Below are 21,660 nucleotides of genomic sequence, written 5' to 3'. Positions count from 1 at the left end.
TATATTGTCTATCTTGACAGCCTTCATCTGGACCTTGCCATATCCATTTTTTCATCCCATTCAACTGTCATCTGGTGTAAGTCATATGCTTCATTACTTTATCTCCTGTATAGTTTACAGTTGTAAGATCCTGTTAATATTCTTCAACAGCCTTCTAATAGCTCATTAGGTCTTCTGTTATCTGTCCTTCCCATGTACTCCCAAGTACTTATCATTCTTTCTCTTCTTTCATCTGCATCTTACATCCTCCATTGCCTCTTTCTACTTGCCTACACTCTTATATTCCTTTTCACACCCTTCTGCGGTACCTTAAACTTATTAATTTTTCGTATCCTTCAAGGATCTTGCCACCACTATTCTTTTTCCCTATCCTTCTTCAATACCTTTTCCTACTTTTCCTTTTCTATTGCCCTTTCATTCCTTCTTCCATCTTTGTGCAGTATCTTACACATAACCTTCATTCTCCCTTTCCCCGGTATGTGTATTATTCTTTTCCTCTCAAAGGACTGTAGTATTTTGATTCAAAATTCTCCCCATCTTTAAGTCTGCATGTGTTATCTTTCACCAGTAATGGATAGTAAACAGATCTATATATAGGAAGTTAACTATCATGATTTTATAAATTCCTCTTTTTTTAGATTATGTACCTAGAGTATTATTTATTATACCAGTATTTTAGGTTCTTTGAAATTTTTTAGTTAATGTAGACTGAGAATTTTAAAGCATGTTTCATCACTTTGGCAAAAATCAGCTTATAAATAACAACAGAAAGAAGTGGAAAAGGAAGATCATAGATATAGATATTCATTGATTCAGCTGTAAACAATACTGTATATTCTCTGTTGAATGAAATGTGGAGACATGCCAGTGTAAAAACCCATAGAAGCCAGATTCTGTAATAGACTGTTACTTTGAGTTCATTACCCAGTGTTGATCTATCATCCAGCACTCACGAAGCAAGTTGAACATTATCTCAGCTAGCTATCAGTTCTTGTCATCCCTGTATGATTACAAACCCAGTTGTAGTTAACACAAGTCATATTTCCAACTCAGTTGCCTTTTTCTGCAAGTTGATACCAGAAATGTGGAATACCAATCTCTCTCCTTGTATTGAGGAATGAATTCATCATTAACAAATACATGTTAATGTGACAAAAGATTAGGTTCCATTTCCGGCCATTCCTAGATTCTCCCTCTTGACTAAAACTCTGTACTGTACCAGATTAGGTTTCATGCATGGACTAATAACAGTTTCATAACAAAATTCTTTAAATGTCACTGAATGAACTTTATGACTATGGTGTTGTAGATGAGGGAGTGAGCATTGGTGGTGGTAAGGAGGAAAACTGTAGTAGTGTAATAGAGGGAGAGGAGGAACAGTGTTATGTGGCTGAAGAAGGGAGTGATGGTAAAATGAGAGTATCTCCCAGTGGCTAGATTTAGCTAGAATGGCAGGGTTAGCACAAAGTGCTCACCACATGTCTTGCCTGACATATCAGACTATTCTTCTCAGCTGCCACCTGCATTACATAATTATCAGATCTTGGTTCATGTGGAATTGATTTCACTCATATGTCAAGTTTTCTTTTAAATGATTCTTTAGTTGCTCCATGTCTGTATTTAATTTCTCTTGATGATGATTCTTTAGTTGCTCCATGTCTGTATTTAATTTCTCTTGATACACAGAATAATCATTCTAGCTGTAGTGTTGTGGGTTAGAGGGAGTGAGCAGTGTTTGTGTAGATGGATGGATGGGAATGGTGGTAGTGTGGGTAAGGGAGGGAGGGAGCTATGGTTATGTAGGTGGGGGAGGAAGGGAGTGGTGGTGATGTAGGTGGGAGAGGAAGGGAGTGGTGGTGATGTAGGTGGGGGAGGAAGGGAGTGATGGTTATGTGGAGAAGGGAGGATGGAATAGAGGTAGTGTGGAAGAGGGATTAAGGGAATTGTAGTAGTGTGGTGGATGAGGGAGGAATGAGAAGTGGAAGGGAGTGATGGCAGTAATTTGGATAGGGGAGAAAGAGATCAGTGGTAGTGCAAATGAAGGAGGAATGGAATGCTGAAAATGTGGATGTGGGAGGGAGTAAGCAGTGATTGAGTTGGTGGGGTGAGGAAAGGAGTGGTGTTTGCTTAGGTAAGAGAGGAGGGAGCAGTGGTGTTAGTGTGGGTAAGAGGAGGAGGAGCAGTGGTACTGTTGATGAAGGAGGAAGGGAATGCTGGTTGTGTGGGTGAGGGAAGAAGTGATGGTGTAGGTAAGAGGAAAAGGGAGCAGTAGTGGTGTAGGGGAGAGAGGAAGGGGGAAAGAACTGAGGTAGTGGTAATGATGTAAGTGGAGGAAGAAGAGCACAATGATGTGGATGGGATAGGCAGTGAGCCGAGGTGATGTGGATGGAAGGTAAGGGAGAAGTTTTGGTGTGGGTTGGGGGATGGGGCTGATAGTGGAGTGGAGTAGAGCAGTGGAGTGGGTAAGGGAGGAAGAGAGTGTTGATGGTGTGGGTGGAGAAGGAAATGGTGTTATGGGTGAGGCAGGGAGCCTTATTGCTGGGTCAGGCTTAGAGTAGGCTTAACAGCTTATGCTCTACTAATTCCCTCTGACATCAGCTGACCAGTAAGTGCATCACCGTGGACAGAAGTATTGTTATTATTCCCTTTTTTTCATTTAATTGAAGAAGGATTGAAGATTTATATTTTGCATTTTTAGACATCACTGACATGTCATTAAAGCTATATAGATAACCATTCTTTATGAATAAGTACCATGTGGAAGTTGTCGTAGGCTGCTCTAAGGCATCTCCTACAATTACAGTAGATCTTTTGTAATGTTTAGTAACAATATGTAAGCTTATTGTTTTCTTTATTTTTAGACATTATTGATATGTTTATAACTATTTGAATCAATAACATGTATAGATATACACAGTAGGCTACATTGTGGACCTCTTCAATGCCATACCCCAATTAGTATAGTAGATTTTATTATAATGTTTGATAACATACTGTAAATGTATTTTCACCAAATTTTATGTATCACTCATATTAATGATTTAATCCTTTCAGTCCTAATGCCAGATCTTTGATAATTGAATGGTGGCCAACTTAAAAAGTTTAGTAGAATCTAGAAGACAGTGGAGACACAAACTGTAGACATATTTAAAACTTCATCAGCAACTCTAATACAGAACACTAATATTGATATGGAGCCTCGAAGCTTTGGGAGGGGCTCCAATTGTTCATCAGTATACACTGTGAGCAAAGCTTAGCTAAACCAACTTTCTTCTTAAACCAACATACACCACAGTTACATGCACACATACCCATTTAAAGACAGCTGAATTCAAAAGCAACATTGAAATCACAGTCCCATTGGTAGCCAAAGCACAGGATTTCTTGAAATCACAGTCCCATTGGTAACCAAAGCACAGGTAGCTGAAAGAAATCTTAATTACCTTTAGGTAGTGTTACTTAACCCTTCGTGTGTCTTAGTTGATGGACTGCTTAGTTTTGCCTAGGTATCATTGGAAGTGGTCGTGTTTCTTGTGATTGACTAGTGCTGTCTTTGGGAAAATTTTGACAGAGAACTTAGGATGCTATGCTCATCTTAAGTTCTGTTTTATATCTTGCATAACTTTGTCTGAGGTTAGAATTTGATATAATTTCAGACAGTTACTTGTACTTTTGGATAAACTGGCTTGGTGGGTGCCTTTTATTGGGATAATGTTATGCAACTTTTCATGTGTATTTCCAAAAAGAAAATACTTTATAGTTTTTATGTCAAATTAGGTGGTGCCCAGGTTACTGAACTCAAAAAGAACTTACTAACATAGAAATTGATTTCATTTGCTCCTAGGTGTAGTTATATAGCACTTAAGAAACATTTTTCATATTTTTACAAACTTTCTCAAGAATATTTCAGAATAAGTGACAGGCTTTGACCTCATGACAGGATATACATTGCTTTTAGGAATTTTGATACACCTTTTCTCTTTCCAAAACTTACCATATATCCCATTAAGTAATCTTTCATCATGTGTGCCAAATTGTTTTTGTTTTGATTTTATATATATTTGGAAACTTCATGCCCCATATCAAATATGCTATTCATTTCTTGCATGTTGTTATATTGTGTGAACTTACAATGTTTTCAAAATGCTTCTGGGATTATGAAGTGTTCCCGTAATTGTGAAAGTCTGCCTCAGACTTCAGTGGGCATAAAAGCTGGTTTGCTTTGCTTGATGTTGCTTGAACTGCTTGGAGCCTCTTTAAGATTTACATGTACATTAGTTTCATTTATGAAAGGTCAGATGAACTTTGTTATATTGATTTAGTTTCATATACATTTTTTTTTTGTTTTATATTTGGATGGATGTGAATGTGAAATGGCAATGTACTTGTGTGTTAATCTTTAGTATTTTGGATATTACGGAGATCTTCTCAAGTGCATTCAGAAACAGTAATTTAGGATCCTCAAACAGTCAAGTGAAGACTGACAGTTATGTACTGTGCTGTATTCATCGTATAATTTTTGGGGAGTGTCTTTTGTTTTTCAGAACTTGTTTGAAAATTTATTTTGAAATTGAGAACCTTAGTGAGATTATTAAAAGAGGAGGTAATTAATTGATGAAGGATGATAGTTGGAAGGAATTGATGGGTACTGAGATTGTGTAGAATATTTCATGTATCCTGTCCAATCTGCGTAGCAGTAATGGATCTAATAGGCGCAAAATTATGTGGATGTAAACCTGCCCCTAAATTCGTTTATCATTATGTAATTGCAATGACTTTCCTTTGGGTACTTTAGTAAGGAAGGCATGTACAGTGATTGTGTATGTATCATTACATGTATAGCTGGCATTGCTTTAACTTGAATTTTTTCAGCTTTATCCTCTCTTCGTGATTACAAAAATCAACATGAATAACTTCATGATTCTGTCTGTGCTCATTACATATCCCTATCACTGATTCATCCTATATATTGGTTCTGCTCTTGTGGATTACACAGGTTTAACACAACATTGGTTTCTTTCAACATATAGATCTTTATAATTTCTCTCATGTTCAATTTTACTTGAGGTTGGAGACTTTCAAGGAAAATTAACAAAGCATTGATATGTCTGTTGAATAGAATGCCCTATAGCTAATTTGTGTTTCTCTAGTGTTTGATAAAGGAAGAGTAGCAACAGATCTCCTAGTCATGGATTGGAATCATTACAACCACATTTTTGTCTTACCATACGTTAATGTTGATGGGAGGTGGGGGTTTCTTTTCAAACTGTAGCTTCCATGGGTTAGTGGATCTTTTATCCCAAAATTGAATGTCAGTTCTAGTGCCAGTAACTTTTTCAGCTATACATTCTCCCTCATCTGATACCTCAAGTTGCTCTAGACTACCTGAGTCTAGGGTTGGGACCCCAGCACCAGGAACAAGGGTTTTGGGACTTACACATCCAGATTTTCTCAGACTATTAGTTTGGTTTGGAGAATGTGAAAAATGACTTACTCCTGTGTTATTTTTGTACTCATAGACATTTTCAATCAGTCTAGAATGTTTCAGTTGTCTACAAATGTTCAGATTCTTCTGAAACTTCAAAAACTTTGTTTTGTATTCTTCCCTAGTCATTTTAAAATATAGCCCTATATAGGAGTGCCCTTAAGGAACCAATATCCTTTAACCATTGGGATAAATTTTTTGTTGTACATGATATTAGCTTTTCATGTCTTTCTAGTCAGGGATACGTAATGGATCCCATTGCATCCTAAGAGAGAGATGGCAGAACTATCAGATAATATAGGTTCCTCATGCTTACTGTACAAACACCTTTTCTGATAGCTTTTAGGGCTGCAAGAAAAGTTAGAGATACATGCAGTGTCCAAATATAAGAAATTTTTTCCCTGTGATGACTCTTTTGGGTTAAGATCCACCCAATCCCTAAAAAGCCTGGGAGGCATGAGTAAGTTTTGAAATACCCTTATGCCCATATTATCTTTGAGAAACTTAGAGATCACAAAAGTCTGTTGAAAGAAACACCTGTTTATTTGTTCAGGAAGCCTGAAGAGTGCTTTCTGTAAGGACATTTCATCTTGGATTAAAAACTTGTTTTACTGGCTCATCCTAGCTTGTATTTTAGAACCTATGATGTCAGAAAGGTGGTTTCTAACCTTTTTTTTTTTCTTTTGATTTTTGTTATGAAGAAATTTATCCCTTTGCTTAAGTGATCCTTTCCGGACATGGGAATCAACATTGTATGTTGGGAATGCCACTTTCAAAGCAGAGGTTTGCACATGTGCAAAATACCTTTAAAGTAATTGTTTTTGTCTTAGTTAACTGTGTTGGTTTAAAAGTTTTTGGTGTAACTTTCTTCATCCATGTTGGTATGCTCTCACAGCTTACAGGACAGACTGACTCTGGAGAGAAAGATGAATTTTGAAGAATGAAAAGCTGTTTCTCTTCATAACTGTGGGCCATATGCATAGGGAAAATGTATGTTTCTTTGAATTAATACTTGTAGGTGTTAAAGATTTTTTGGTTGGTGGATGTAGTTTGAAGTTGATTTCTTAGTGATCTTGGCAGTTCATAGGCCTAAAACCTTATTTGTCAACCAACCTGTCAACTTCAAGCAATTTTTTGGGTTGCTGTTTCCTGCCATATTTTCTCTCATTCAAAAAAGTTTCTCTTAACCAGAGTATCCATGTTCTGAGAATTATGAGGTAGCCAGTGGAATGAGACATCATTTCTGCATGTGGGTAGCTGACTGGTGGATGGGTGAACCTGTAGGCTGCATCAGCTGTACAGATGATTGGTAAAGGGTAGGGGAGATTACCTCACCAAATGGAAGGGGATTAGAGGCATTTAACCCTGAAGATCAAAGAGATTTCACAGTTTGCAGGACTGCCTTGAGAGCAACAGCTTTTTATTTTCCAGAGCTCACTTTTTCTTTGTTTTTCCACTTTGGACAGCTCCAACTTTTATTCTTTCCTGATGAAAGTTTTCTTAATGTAGTATCTTTTCATATAACCTCTCTATTACAGTAAAAGAAGCACCTCTATCTTTGGATACAATCTTATTACATTATAAACAGGACACCATCCCACCTCTGTGATTTGACAGTATATGATTTTAAACGTTCATCCATGCTTGCTCATCTGTATTGCTTTTGTCTGGAAACTGTATATCTATCATCTTGAAAACGTGCATTGTAACATTCCATCCAAAGAATGATGGCTTTTTTAATTCTTCCAAGTATTGTTACATTCACTTTAACCTCTTCTGTCTCCAGTCTCATTGAATATCCTGAACTCTTATCTCTTTAAAATGCTTCAATCATACCACATTTAGAAGGTGACCATAGAAATTCTAGGATTTACTTGAAACATCATACTAATACGTAGATGTGGTACTGGTCTGCAGCCTGTTCAGCTGAAAATATAGAGACTAAAAATCAGTATAAGAGGCATTTTGCAGTTACTACATCTTATTTACATATGAAGTGAGAGTAATATTCTTCTTTATTGATCATTATTATGGTCTAGTAATTTGCATTGGTTTGATCGAGTAAGTAATGAAAAGGTAAGAGAGATGCTATTATACTTTGTCGCTGTCTCCCGTGTTAGCGAGGTAGCACAAGGAAACAGACGCAAGAATGGCCCAACCCACCCACATACACATGTATATACATACGCTTCCACATGCACACATATACATACCTCTACATTCAACATATACATATATATATACATACACAGACATATACATATATACACATGTACATAATTCATACTTGCTGCCTTTATTCATTCCCGTCGCCACTCCGCCACACATGAAATGACAACCCCCTCCTCCTGCATGTGTGCAAGGTAGCGCTAGGAAAAGACAACAAAGGCCACATTCGTTCACACTCAGTCTCTAGCTGTCATGTGTGGTAATAAAAAGAGTGTGGTTAAGAGAGCAGAAGAGGGTGTATTGAAATGGTTTGGTCATATGGAGAGAATGAGTGAGGAAAGATTGACAAAGAGGATATATGTGTCAAGAGGTGGAGGGAACAAGAAGCGGGAGACCAAATTGGAGATGGAAGGATGGAATGAAAAAGATTTTGAGTGATCGGGGCCTGAACATGCAGGAGGGTCAAAGGCGTGCAAGGAATAGAGTGAATTTGAACAGTGTAGTATACCGGGGTCGACGTGCTGTCAATGGATTGAACCAGGGCATGTTAAGCGTCTGGGGTAAACCATGGAAAGTTTTGTGGTGCCTGAATGTGGAAAGGGAGCTGTGGTTTTGGTGCATTATACATGACAGCTAGAGACTGAGTGTGAACGAACGTGGCCTTTGTTGTCTTTTCCTAGCGCTACCTCGCACACATGAGGGAGGAGGGGGTTGTCATTTCATGTGTGGCAGGGTGGCGACGGGAATGAATAACGGCAGCAAGTATGAATTATGTACATGTGTATATGTGTATATGTCTATGTATGTATATATATAGGTATGCGTTGCAATGTATAGGTATGTATATGTGCGTGTGTGGACGTTTATGTATATACATGTGTATGTGGGTGGGTTGGGCCATTCTTTTGTCTGTTTCCTTGTGCTCCCTCGCTAATGCAGGAGACAGCGACAAAGCATAATATGTATGATATATAATTTGCATTGCTGACCATCATGCATTTACATGATGCCTGGGGTTGAGTGCATAGATTGAATCCTTGTTGTGGCGATTAGTACACTATTCACCTCCATTATGGGTTGGATAGCAAATTGGTTACCTGGCTTAGGCTAAGGAAGTAAAGAAGTTTATAGTTTTCATGAGATGGCTTTGATTAGGACATTCAATTGCCCATGTCGTCTCAGCTAGCATAAAATAGTTGAAGGGATCTATAAACTTGGTAGTCATTATAGAAAGGTTGAAACTGCTTTGAGAGTGTTACCATGTTTTCTTATTGTCAGTGATTTGTTAGCAATCTTGGGTTGATAAAGCCCCATAAGCATCTCATTTCTCAGTCTTCCCCCTGATTATCAATATAGTTTACTGCTGTTAGAACCTAATTTCATCCTATTTATTTTTTTCAAAACTCGTCAAAAATTTTCCATTTTCATTCATAGTTGGTACCTTATTTTCCTGTTGTCATTGATTTGTTGACCATCTTAGGTTGATGAAGCCCCATAAGCATCTTAAATCTCTTAGTCATCCCATGGATTATTGGTATAGTTTAATCCTTCCTGTTTGTTTTACAAAACTTATCACAAATTCTCATTTCCTTTCATAGTTGTAGGTTCACCGGTCACCGCAGTACACATATTTGGTTTATCTATCTATATCTCTGATGCCCATTCCCTGTGGGAGCTCCCATCAAGGGGTGGCCATGGCAGAAGAGTCTACACTTATCCCTGTCCTTACATGCCTCCCTTGCATACCCCATTCCATACATTTTTCCACTATTTCTCTCCCTCCAACATTCCTCCACCCTATTTGCCCATGTCACAGGTGGTCTTCTATTCCCATCAACCCCTTTAATCATACTATCATACACTCTCCCTGTAAACTCCCAGTCTTGCATTCTTTTCTCATGCCCAAACCACCTCAAGGTTTGACGTTTCCCCCCACTCTACCACTCCACAATTCATTCCCTTTGCATTCCCTGCAATACCACATTTCTCATACACCCTTTCATTTCTTCCTTCATTCTATATAGTCACACCAGCTGCTCTTCTTGGGTAGCTCATTTCCACATTCTGGATTCTTGACCTCTGTGCCTCATTCCATGTTTATGTTTTGGCTGCATAGGTCAGGGTTTGGAAGATTATGCTGCCCCTTATTCCTCTCATTTCCATGCTTACACTTCTCCCCTTCATTATTCTATTAAGGGACCCATTGACTCTTTTACCCTGTGCTGCTGTCTCTGTTATCTCTCCTTCCATATCACTGCACTTACCAAAGACAGCTTGTAGATACTTGAATTCCCTCACTTCTTCCAGTCTTTTTACCCCCATATCCAAAGCACAATTTAGTACACTTTTGTCTTTCACTCTGTATGGCTTTACAAAATCTATGCTTTCACTCTGTTTCCTTTCATACACCACTACTTTACTTTTACCTATATTTACCTTCAGTTGCCTATTCTTACACACATAATAAAACACACTTACAATCTTCTGTGACTCCTGTTCACTCTCCATAAACAACACAGTATCATCTGCAAACAGGCTTGCCACAAGCCACCATATCTCACCGCCACACTCCATTTCTGCACACCTTTTCCCTAGTTTTGATTTCATCTCTCTCATCACTCCTTCCATACACACCCACTTCCTGATATACGTCCAAGTTCCATTCTGACTGATCAGTTGGATCTTGAAATGAACATGAGTCAGACGCATGTCAGCATGGCATGTAGAATCTGTATACCTGTACAGCATTCTTTTATCCTACTCAATTTCTATCATGATTATCTCATTTTTTATTAACCAGCTTTGTTGTATGATTCTGTTATAATTTTTTATCTTTATCTTAAGATTCTTTAGTTCATATTTCATAATTTTTATTTTTATTTTAACTTTTTTTCGGTTGTCTGTATGGATGGTCATATGTAGCATAGGTTGTAAGGGTGGGATCAGGTGTATACATGAAAAGTCAAAGTGACATCACACAGCCCCACCTCACACCAACATTATCCCAAAACTTTCTTTCAGCTCTACATCCACTTTTGCACATGCATTTGCTTCTCTGTAGAAGGCTTTTACACCATCCAGCAGTTGTTTCCCCTTTACCTTATGTCCTAAACACATTCCGTAAAGCATTCCACTTGACTGTCATATGCTCTCTCCAGATCCATAAAAGCTGCATACATCTTCTTGCCTCTCGCTAGATACTTTTCCATGTCATCTTTACCACAAAAATCTGATCCACACATCCCCTACCTTTCTTAAAACGACTTTGCTCCTCATTTATTCTGCATTCAGTCACTTCCATCACAATGTCAATTAATATTCTTCCATACACTTTTCATGGTATACTTAACAGACTTATTCCCCCTATAATTGCTACATACATCTTTAGCACCTTTTCCTTTGAATAGAGGAACAATAATAGCTTTCACCCAATCCACCTTCTATTTCTTTGCTAAATTACATTTAAGATGCATCCACTCCATCACACTTTCTTCTCCATAATTCAACATTTCACCCCAAATCCCATCCACTCCAACCTTCACTCTCATTATTGCACTTCTTAGCTCCCATTTTGCTTTAGGCCCATGCACTTAAATCTTTGTTCCTCCATCCTCCATACCCATGCATGTAACAACTGCTGCCTCCCCTTCTCCCACATTCATCAGTTCTTTAGAATACTCTTTTCATCTTCCTTTCACTTTCTTCTTTCATTATGTAATTACCCTTCCTTACTTCTCACATCAACATTTCCACTCTTACGCATTCACCTGTTTCCTTTTTCACCTCCTTCCGGTATAGTTTCTTATTATCCTGAGACTTTTAGCTTCACTTTCTTCCAAAATCTATTTCTGTTATCTACATAATTGGTATTGCCATAATATCTGAGGTCACACAAAACCTTCATTATATAAATTTTTTGTCTTCTAGAAGGCTAGAGTCATATTCATGTACCGAAACTTCTTAGTTTCTTCAGTCATACAAAGGATTAAATCAACCTTGTATTAAGTATTGCCTTCCATGTCTAGGTCAGCTTTAGTTTCAAAAACTTGGCTAACAGTATTGAATGTAAAGACGTCTGAATTCTTTATTTTCCTAATCTCAGGTCTGCACTTGATTTACTTTCTGTTATAAGTTGTTTATTCTCATTTTCGTATCTGTAGATACTATTTTGGTTTCTGGGGTCTATGAGATTAAAAAAGTGTCCTTTTTTTGCATGATTCTACTTCACAGACTTTTCCTGATACAACTGATAGACTGTTCTTTTTCTCCTTCAGTATTCTTCAGTTTATGTCTTCACAAGCTTCAAAGTTTTGGAAATCTGTTAGTTTTCTAATGGCATTATTGTCATTTTATAACTTTCCCTAACATTACACCTTAGTCATCTACTGTATCCATCTTAATCTCTTATCTGTCAGCATCAGAGCTGTGTCTTACATGCCATTGTTTGCTTATTACTTTATTTCGCATGCTAGATCTCCTCACAGTTTGAATGGGACCCAAGGATAGGCTTCGTGCGCCGCAACTTAGTAATTCAACTAGTTGGCCTCTACCTGTGCAAGACAGAGAACGGTGATGAAAAACATGTCTATGTTGACATTTCCCGTAAGTGAAATTAATTGGTATTGTGAATGAAATTCTGTGCAACCCAGTGTTACATATGGCATTTTTGTAAAGATTTAGATGAGGTACAGGCTTTATTCTTAAAAATGAAAGAAAAGATATTTATCTTCAACTTTCAAGAATAAATAAATTTCTCTTGTGTTGGTATTTTTCGGCAGAGAACAGGTTAAAAGATTTATATTAGTGCATTACACATGACAGCTAGAGAATGGTTGTGAGCAGATATGGCCTTTCTTTGTATGCTTCCTGGCGCTACCTCACTGATGAAGGGGATGGTGATGCTGTTTCTTGTGGGGCAGGGTGGCACCAGAAATGGATGAAGGAGCGCAAGAATGAATATGTACATATGTATGCGTTTGTGCATATACGTGTATGAGTGGATGGGTCTTTTTTCGTCTGTTTCTTGGTGCTACATCACTAATGCGGGAAGCAGTAATCTAGTGTGATGAATATATGATTAATAATGATAATGATAATGTTAGAATTGTTTGTGAAGGTCTACCCAAAGTGTATAGCTTTATTGTTGATAAAATTTGTAAACAGTTCCCCTTCTTGTCCACATAATAAGTTTATAGTATGCTTGATGCCAGGCTCAAACAAACCCGGTCTCCATTCGGTTAGTCGTTTGTTTACCAGATGGCATCCGAGCTATGTCTCTTCATTGTATATCAACCGACTGTTATATTTTTTCCTTGTATATCCCTTGATGATGTGATTACATTTTTTCCATACATACTTACCATTTCCTGTGTTAGCGAAGCAGTGTTCAAGAATAGATGACTGAGGCGTAGAGGAAAAACTCTCCATGACTCTCCATCTTCACATACTTGCCGACCAAAACACACTACATCTACCATTCTGTCATCAAATGTGTTTAATGATTCTTCAGAATGCTTATTCCATCTCCTCCCAACTCCATCACCATCTGTTATCACTTCCCCCTTTTCCTTCCTTCATCAATGTTCCATTTGTTCTTTTGCCTTTTGAACATTATCATTTACTTCCTTCCAAAACATCTTTTTGTTCTTCCCAAAGTTTAATGATACTCTCTCCTTCCAGCTCTCATTTGCCTTCTTTTTCAACCCCTGCAACTTTCTTTTGTGCATCTCCCAATCATTTGCATTCCATCCTTGTAAGTGCTGCCAAATCCTTCTCTTTTCTCTTTCACTAGCAACTTTGCTTCTTCAGTCCACCACCAACTACCCATTCTAATCTGCCCACCTCCCACCTTTTACATGCCACATGCATCTCTTGCACATACCATTGCTGCTTCCCTAAATACCTGGCATTCCTCACCCACTCCCCTCATTTCATTTGTTCTCATTTTTTGCTGTTCTACACTCATCTCTCCTGCCATTTCTTCTCACAAGTGTCCTTTCCACTCTCTTCTCACCAACATTATGTCCTCTTTTTCAAAAACCTCTGCAAATCTTCACCCTTGCCTCTCAAAATAGTGATCAGACAACCTACCATCTGCCCCTCTCAGCATGTTTACATTCAAAAGTCTCTCTTTTACATGCCTTTCAATTAATACATAATCTAATGATGCCCGTAGACGATCTCTCTTACTCATACATATATACTCTTTACGATTTATTCCCAATTACCATCTTTTTTCAGCACACAAGTCCACAAGCTCATCAATATTTTCATTCATAACACTGAATACCCCATGTGCACCAAATATACCTTCAACTGCCACCTTCAAATTTAAATCACCCATCACTAATACCCAGTCTTGTGCACCAAAACTGCTGACTCACTCATTCAGCCGTTCTCAAACCTTTCCCTTTCATGATCTTTCCTCTCATGGCCAGGAGCATAAGCACTGATAATTACCCATCTCTCACCATCCTCTTTTAGTTTTTCCAACATCAATGTAGAGTTTACTTCCTTACACTCTCAGACACTCCCACAACTCCTCTTTCAGGAATAGTGCTACTCCTTCCTTAGCTCTTGTCCTCTCACCAACCCCTGACTTTACTCCCAAGACATTTCCAAGCCTTTCTTCTCCTTTACCCTTGATCTTCATTTCACTCAGAGCCAGAACATCCAGGTTTCTTTTCTCACATATACTACCTATCTCTCCTTTCTTCTCATCTTGGTTACATCCACACTCATTCAGGATCACCAGTCTGATCCCTACATGGCTCCTTTTTCCTCTTTTAGAAATTGAAATATAAGAAGGAGAGAGTTTTCAGCCCCCTGCTCCCACCCTCTTTATTTGCTTTCTACAAGAAGTGGGGAATACAGAGGTACAATTCTTTCTCCCCTAGCATATATTTGTATATATATATATATATATATATATATATATATATATATATATATATATATATATATATATATATACAAATATATATATATATATATATATATATATATATATATATATATTTTTTTTTTTTTTTTTTTTATACTTTGTCGCTGTCTCCCGCGTTTGCGAGGTAGCGCAAGGAAACAGACGAAAGAAATGGCCCAACCCCCCCCCCCCCATACACATGTACATACACACGTCCAGACACGCAAATATACATACCTACACAGCTTTCCATGGTTTACCCCAGACGCTTCACATGCCTTGCTTCAATCCACTGACAGCACGTCAACCCCTGTATACCACATGACTCCAATTCACTCTATTTCTTGCCCTCCTTTCACCCTCCTGCATGTTCAGGCCCCGATCACACAAAATCTTTTTCACTCCATCTTTCCACCTCCAATTTGGTCTCCCTCTTCTCCTCGTTCCCTCCACCTCCGACACATATATCCTCTTGGTCAATCTCTCCTCACTCATTCTCTCCATGTGCCCAAACCATTTCAAAACACCCTCTTCTGCTCTCTCGACCACGCTCTTTTTATTTCCACACATCTCTCTTACCCTTACGTTACTTACTCGATCAAACCACCTCACACCACACATTGTCCTCAAACATCTCATTTCCAGCACATCCATCCTCCTGCGCACATCTCTATCCATAGCCCACGCCTCGCAACCATACAGCATTGTTGGAACCACTATTCCCTCAAACATACCCATTTTTGCTTTCCGAGATAATGTTCTCGACTTCCACACATTTTTCAAGGCTCCCAAAATTTTCGCCCCCTCCCCCACCCTATGATCCACTTCCGCTTCCATGGTTCCATCCGCTGACAGATCCACTCCCAGATATCTAAAACACTTCACTTCCTCCAGTTTTTCTCCATTCAAACTCACCTCCCAATTGACTTGACCCTCACCCCTACTGTACCTAATAACCTTGCTCTTATTCACATTTACTCTCAACTTTCTTCTTCCACACACTTTACCAAACTCAGTCACCAGCTTCTGCAGTTTCTCACATGAATCAGCCACCAGCGCTGTATCATCAGCGAACAACAATTGACTCACTTCCCAAGCTCTCTCATCCCCAACAGACTTCATACTTGCCCCTCTTTCCAGGACTCTTGCATTCACCTCCTTTACAACCCCATCCATAAACAAATTAAACAACCATGGAGACATCACACACCCCTGCCGCAAACCTACATTCACTGAGAACCAATCACTTTCCTCTCTTCCTACACGTACACATGCCTTACATCCTCGATAAAAACTTTTCACTGCTTCTAACAACTTGCCTCCCACACCATATATTCTTAATACCTTCCACAGAGCATCTCTATCAACTCTATCATATGCCTTCTCCAGATCCATAAATGCTACATACAAATCCATTTGCTTTTCTAAGTATTTCTCACATACATTCTTCAAAGCAAACACCTGATCCACACATCCTCTACCACTTCCCCAGAACTTTTTTAAAGGGCAAGTAAATGTTTATAGTTGTGTTACTGGAGTGATAGTTTTCATACATGGTGTTTTGACAAGAAAATAGTGAAAATTGGAGAAAAATGTAGCTTAGACATTGAAGCTTATTGATACAGTGGTTAAATTGATGAGAACTGCTATTGACGTTTGTGTGGATAAATTGTGCATTTCCTTTTTCCATAGCCAGAGGTTGAACCATTGTGTGACATTCAGTTTTTCGTTCATTTCAAGCTAGAAGTTTCAGTTTTCTAAATCGTTTCTTACATTTTTCATATGTATGTATATGTATGTGTGTGTGTGTGTATATGTGTGTATGTATGTGTATGTGTGTGTATGTGTATATGTATATATATATGTATATTATCCCTGGGGATAGGGGTGAAAGAATACTTCCCACGTATTCCTCGCGTGTCGTAGAAAGCGACTAGAGGGGACGGGAGCGGGGGGCCAGAAATCCTCCCCTCCTTGTATTAACTTTCTAAAATGGGAAACAGAAGAAGGAGTCACGCGGGGAGTGCTCATCCTCCTCGAAGGCTCAGACTGGGGTGCCTAAATGTGTGTGGATGTAACCAAGATGTGAAAAAAGGAGAGATAGGTAGTATGTTTGAGGAAAGGAACCTGGATGTTTTGGCTCTGAGTGAAACGAAGCTCAAGGGTAAAGGGGAAGAGTGGTTTGGGAATGTCTGGGGAGTAAAGTCAGGGGTTAGTGAGAGGACAAGAGCAAGGGAAGGAGTAGCAATACTCCTGAAACAGGAGTTGTGGGAGTATGTGATAGAGTGTAAGAAAGTAAATTCTCGATTAATATGGGTAAAACTGAAAGTTGATGGAGAGAGGTGGGTGATTATTGGTGCATATGCACCTGGGCATGAGAAGAAAGATCATGAGAGGCAAGTGTTTTGGGAGCAGCTGAATGAGTGTGTTAGTGGTTTTGATGCACGAGACCGGGTTATAGTGATGGGTGATTTGAATGCAAAGGTGAGTAATGTGGCAGTTGAGGGAATAATTGGTATACATGGGGTGTTCAGTGTTGTAAATGGAAATGGAGAAGAGCTTGTAGATTTATGTGCTGAAAAAGGACTGATGATTGGGAATACCTGGTTTAAAAAGCGAGATATACATAAGTATACTTATGAAAGTAGGAGAGATGGCCTGAGAGCGCTATTGGATTACGTGTTAATTGACAGGCGTGCGAAAGAGAGACTTTTGGATGTTAATGTGCTGAGAGGTGCAACTGGAGGGATGTCTGATCATTATCTTGTGGAGGCTAAGGTGAAGATTTGTATGGGTTTTCAGAAAAGAAGAGTGAATGTTGGGGTGAAGAGGGTGGTGAGAGTAAGTGAGCTTGGGAAGGAGACCTGTGTGAGGAAGTACCAGGAGAGACTGAGTACAGAATGGAAAAAGGTGAGAACAATGGAAGTAAGGGGAGTGGGGGAGGAATGGGATGTATTTAGGGAATCAGTGATGGATTGCGCAAAAGATGCTTGTGGCATGAGAAGAGTGGGAGGTGGGTTGACTAGAAAGGGTAGTGAGTGGTGGGATGAAGAAGTAAGAGTACTAGTGAAAGAGAAGAGAGAGGCATTTGGACGATTTTTGCAGGGAAAAAATGCAATTGAGTGGGAGATGTATAAAAGAAAGAGGCAGGAGGTCAAGAGAAAGGTGCAAGAGGTGAAAAAAAGGGCAAATGAGAGTTGGGGTGAGAGAGTATCATTAAATTTTAGGGAGAATAAAAAGATGTTCTGGAAGGAGGTAAATAAAGTGCGTAAGACAAGGGAGCAAATGGGAACTTCAGTGAAGGGTGCAAATGGGGAGGTGATAACAAGTAGTGGTGATGTGAGAAGGAGATGGAGTGAGTATTTTGAAGGTTTGTTGAATGTGTTTGATGATAGAGTGGCAGATATAGGGTGTGTTGGTCGAGGTGGTGTGCAAAGTGAGAGGGTTAGGGAAAATGATTTGGTAAACAGAGAAGAGGTAGTGAAAGCTTTGCGGAAGATGAAAGCCGGCAAGGCAGCAGGTTTGGATGGTATTGCAGTGGAATTTATTAAAAAAGGGGGTGACTATATTGTTGACTGGTTGGTAAGGTTATTTAATGTATGTATGACTCATGGTGAGGTGCCTGAGGATTGGCGGAATGCGTGCATAGTGCCATTGTACAAAGGCAAAGGGGATAAGAGTGAGTGCTCAAATTACAGAGGTATAAGTTTGTTGAGTATTCCTGGTAAATTATATGGGAGGGTATTGATTGAGAGGGTGAAGGCATGTACAGAGCATCAGATTGGGGAAGAGCAGTGTGGTTTCAGAAGTGGTAGAGGATGTGTGGATCAGGTGTTTGCTTTAAAGAATGTATGTGAGAAATACTTAGAAAAGCAAATGGATTTGTATGTAGCATTTATGGATCTGGAGAAGGCATATGATAGAGTTGATAGAGATGCTCTGTGGAAGGTATTAAGAATATATGGTGTGGGAGGCAAGTTGTTAGAAGCAGTAAAAAGTTTTTATCGAGGATGTAAGGCATGTGTACGTGTAGGAAGAGAGGAAAGTGATTGGTTCTCAGTGAATGTAGGTTTGCGGCAGGGGTGTGTGATGTCTCCATGGTTGTTTAATTTGTTTATGGATGGGGTTGTTAGGGAGGTGAAGGCAAGAGTTTTGGAAAGAGGGGCAAGTATGAAGTCTGTTGGGGATGAGAGAGCTTGGGAAGTGAGTCAGTTGTTGTTCGCTGATGATACAGCGCTGGTGGCTGATTCATGTGAGAAACTGCAGAAGCTGGTGACTGAGTTTGGTAAAGTGTGTGGAAGAAGAAAGTTAAGAGTAAATGTGAATAAGAGCAAGGTTATCAGGTACAGTAGGGTTGAGGGTCAAGTCAATTGGGAGGTGAGTTTGAATGGAGAAAAACTGGAGGAAGTGAAGTGTTTTAGATATCTGGGAGTGGATCTGGCAGCGGATGGAACCATGGAAGCGGAAGTGGATCATAGGGTGGGGGAGGGGGCGAAAATTCTGGGGGCCTTGAAGAATGTGTGGAAGTTGAAAACATTATCTCGGAAAGCAAAAATGGGTATGTTTGAAGGAATAGTGGTTCCAACAATGTTGTATGGTTGCGAGGCGTGGGCTATGGATAGAGTTGTGCGCAGGAGGATGGATGTGCTGGAAATGAGATGTTTGAGGACAATGTGTGGTGTGAGGTGGTTTGATCGAGTGAGTAACGTAAGGGTAAGAGAGATGTGTGGCAATAAAAAGAGCGTGGTTGAGAGAGCAGAAGAGGGTGTTTTGAAGTGGTTTGGGCACATGGAGAGAATGAGTGAGGAAAGATTGACCAAGAGGATATATGTGTCGGAGGTGGAGGGAACGAGGAGAAGAGGGAGACCAAATTGGAGGTGGAAAGATGGAGTGAAAAAAATTTTGTGTGATCAGGGCCTGAACATGCAGGAGGGTGAAAGGAGGGCAAGGAATAGAGTGAATTGGAGCGATGTGGTATACCGGGGTTGACGTGCTGTCAGTGGAGTGAATCAAGGCATGTGAAGCGTCTGGGGTAAACCATGGAAAGCTGTGTGGGTTTGTATATTTGCGTGTGTGGACGTATGTATATACATGTGTATGGGGGGGGTTGGGCCATTTCTTTCGTCTGTTTCCTTGCGCTACCTCGCAAACGCGGGAGACAGCGACAAAGTATAAAAAAAAAAAAAAAATATATATATATATATATATATATATATATATATATATATATATATATATATATATATATATATATATATATATGTATATATATATATATATATTTTTTTTTTTTTTTATACTTTGTCGCTGTCTCCCGCGTTTGCGAGGTTGCGCAAGGAAACAGACGAAAGAAATGGCCCAACCCACCCCCATACACATGTATATACATACACGTCCACACACGCAAATATACATACCTATACATCTCAATGTACACATGTATATACACGCACAGACACATACATATATACACATGCACACAATTCACACTGTCTGCCTTTATTCATTCCCATCGCCACCTCGCCACACATGGAATAACATCCCCCTCCCCCCTCATGTGTGCGAGGTAGCGCTAGGAAAAGACAACAAAGTCCCCATTCGTTCACACTCAGTCTCCAGCTGTCATGCAATAATGCCCGAAACCACGGCTTCCTTTCCACATCCAGGCCCCACAGAAACTTTCCATGGTTTACCCCAGACGATTCACTTGCCCTGATTCAATCCATTGACAGCACGTCGACCCCGGTATACCACAGCGATCCAATTCACTCTATTCCTTGCCCACCTTTCACCCTCCTGCATGTTCAGGCCCCGATCACTCAAAATCTTTTTCACTCCATCTTTCCACCTCCAATTTGGTCTTCCACTTCTCCTCGTTCCCTCCACCTCTGACACATATATCCTCTTGGTCAATCTTTCCTCACTCATTCTCTCCATGTGCCCAAACCATTTCAAAACACCCTCTTCTGCTCTCTCAACCACGCTCTTTTTTTAAGAGTAAATGTGAATAAGAGCAAGGTTATTAGGTACAGTAGGGTTGAGGGTCAAGTCAATTGGGAGGTAAGTTTGAATGGAGGAAAACTGGAGGGAGTAAAGTGTTTTAGATATCTAGGAGTGGATCTGGCAGCAGATGGAACCATGGAAGCGGAAGTGAATCATAGGGTGGGGGAGGGGGCGAAAATCCTGGGAGCCTTGAAGAATGTGTGGAAGTCAAGAACATTATCTCCGAAAGCAAAAATGGCTATATTTGAAGGAATAGTGGCTCCAACAATGTTATATGGTTGTGAGGCGTGGGCTATAGATAGAGTTGTGCGCAGGAGGGTGGATGTGCTGGAAATGAGATGTTTGAGGACAATACGTGGTGTGAAGTGGTTTGATCGAGTAAGATCGATGTGGTATACCGGGGTTGACGTGCTGTCAGTGGATTGAATCAGGGCATGTGAAGCGTCTGGGGTAAACCATGGAAAGCTGTGTAGGTATGTATATTTGCGTGTGATTGTCCAAAACATGGTTTGGACAATCACATGTTTACCAAATGGCGTCCTAGCTTCGTCTTTTCGATGTATATCAACTGACTGTTATATTTCTCTCTTGTGTCTCCCCTGATGATGTGATTATTACACGAAAGTGCACTTGGGAACTTTTCGTGTTTCATTTTCTCCGTGGACTCATAGGAATATATATATATATATATATATATATATATATATATATATATATATATATATATATATTATTATTATTATTATTATTATTATTATTATTATTATTATTATTATTATTATTATTTTGCTTTGTCGCTGTCTCCTGTGTTAGTGAGGTAGTGCAAGGAAACAGACGAAAGAATGGCCCAACCCACCCACATACACATGTATATACATACACGTCCACACACGCAAATATACATACCTATACATCTCAACGTCTACATATATACACTCACAGACATATACATATATACACATGTACATCGTTCATACTGTCTGCCTTTATTCATTCCCATCACCACCTCGCCACACATGAAATAACAACCCCCTCCCCCCTCATATGTGCGAGGTAGCGCTAGGAAAAGACAACAAAGGCC

The 21,660-nt window shown here is 39.5% G+C and overlaps 1 protein-coding gene across 8 annotated transcripts in view; it reads left to right on the top strand.

Moving 5' to 3' along the window:
• LOC139758988 (vascular endothelial growth factor receptor 1-like) overlaps positions 1 to 21,660 on the top strand; it is a 150,500-nt gene that overhangs the window by 62,625 nt on the left and 66,215 nt on the right. For 4 of the 8 annotated variants that reach the window (XM_071680863.1, XM_071680865.1, XM_071680864.1 and 1 more), the window contains one exon: positions 12,127 to 12,256. The exons of the other annotated variants lie outside the window; for them this stretch is intronic. In XM_071680863.1, the coding sequence (XP_071536964.1) occupies positions 12,127 to 12,256 (130 nt within the window). The remainder of the gene's footprint in view (positions 1 to 12,126; positions 12,257 to 21,660) is intronic. 8 annotated transcript variants of the gene reach the window in all.

This window comes from Panulirus ornatus, chromosome 32 (genome assembly GCF_036320965.1).
Source record: "Panulirus ornatus isolate Po-2019 chromosome 32, ASM3632096v1, whole genome shotgun sequence".
Taxonomy (NCBI): Eukaryota; Metazoa; Arthropoda; class Malacostraca; order Decapoda; family Palinuridae; genus Panulirus; species Panulirus ornatus.
This window is presented reverse-complemented; position numbering and strand designations above follow the sequence as displayed.